The following is a 1,019-nucleotide window of genomic DNA, read 5'->3' on the forward strand; positions in this document are numbered from 1 at the left end:
TCGTCATTTTTGACAAGTACGACGTTGGCCAGCCATAGGGGGTACTTGACTTCCCTTATGAAACCTGCCTCTAGTAAGGCTTGTACCTATTCCTCCACGACTTGTGATCTTTCTGGCCCGAGCTTTCTGCGCTTTTGTTGCACTGGTCGGAAGTCAGGGTATACCGCTAGTTTGTTGCACATTAATCCAGGATCTATGCCGGGCATGTCTGCGGCCTTCCAAGTGAAGAGGTCAGAGTTGTCCTTTAGGAACCTTATTAGCAGCTCCTTTAGGTCTTCTTTTAGGTTTGCACCGATGTTTGTTGTTTTATCTCTGGTGTCTCCGATTTGGACCTCTTCGGTCTCGCCTTCTGATTGAGGACAAAATTCTTCGCGAGCCTGGGTTCCCTCGAGCTCGATGGTATTGGCTTCTTTTCCTCTGGGGTCGCCTTTAAGGTTCAGGCTTTTGTTATAGCAGCGTCGCGTGAGCTTTCGGTCTCCTTTTACAGTGGCTATGCCTTCTGGGGTTGGGAATTTCATGCATAAGTGAAGAGTAAAGACTACCACGGCGAGCTGATTTAAGGTCGTCCAACCTATAAGGGCGTTGTATGCGGAGTTCACGTCAACCATGATGTAGTTTATGCTCAGTGTTCTGGATCGGGTTTCCTTTCCAAAGGTTGTGTGTAGTGGGATGTACCCGAGGGGCTGGATCGGGGCGTCTCCAAGTTCGAAAAAGTTGTTGGGATATGCTCTGAGCTCCCTTTCTTGTAGTCCGAGCTTGTCAAAGGTGGATTTGAATAGGATGTCTGCGGAGCTCCCCTGATCAACCAGTGTTCGGTGAAGGTTGGCATTAGCTAGTATGATGGTAACGACCACGGGGTCATCATGGCCAGGGATGATACCCGCGGCGTCTTCTTTAGTGAAGGTGATAGTGGGGAGGTTAGGCGACCTGTCTTCTCCTCCGACGTGATATACTTCTTTGAGGTGTCTCTTCCGGGATGATTTGGAGATTTCACCTCCTGCGAATCCTCCGTTGATCAT

The 1,019-nt window shown here is 49.5% G+C and overlaps 1 protein-coding gene across 1 annotated transcript; it reads right to left on the bottom strand.

The window, feature by feature from the left end:
- Positions 1-86: 86 nt before the first annotated feature.
- Positions 87-1,019, bottom strand: LOC148574266 (uncharacterized). Its single transcript, XM_088505876.1, has one exon. The coding sequence runs from the start codon at positions 1,017-1,019 to the stop codon at positions 87-89; it is 933 nt and encodes a 310-aa protein (XP_088362002.1).

The sequence above is a fragment of the Arachis ipaensis genome, chromosome B2 (assembly GCF_059453495.1).
Source record: "Arachis ipaensis isolate K30076 ecotype BB chromosome B2, ASM5945349v1, whole genome shotgun sequence".
Taxonomy (NCBI): domain Eukaryota; kingdom Viridiplantae; phylum Streptophyta; class Magnoliopsida; order Fabales; family Fabaceae; genus Arachis; species Arachis ipaensis.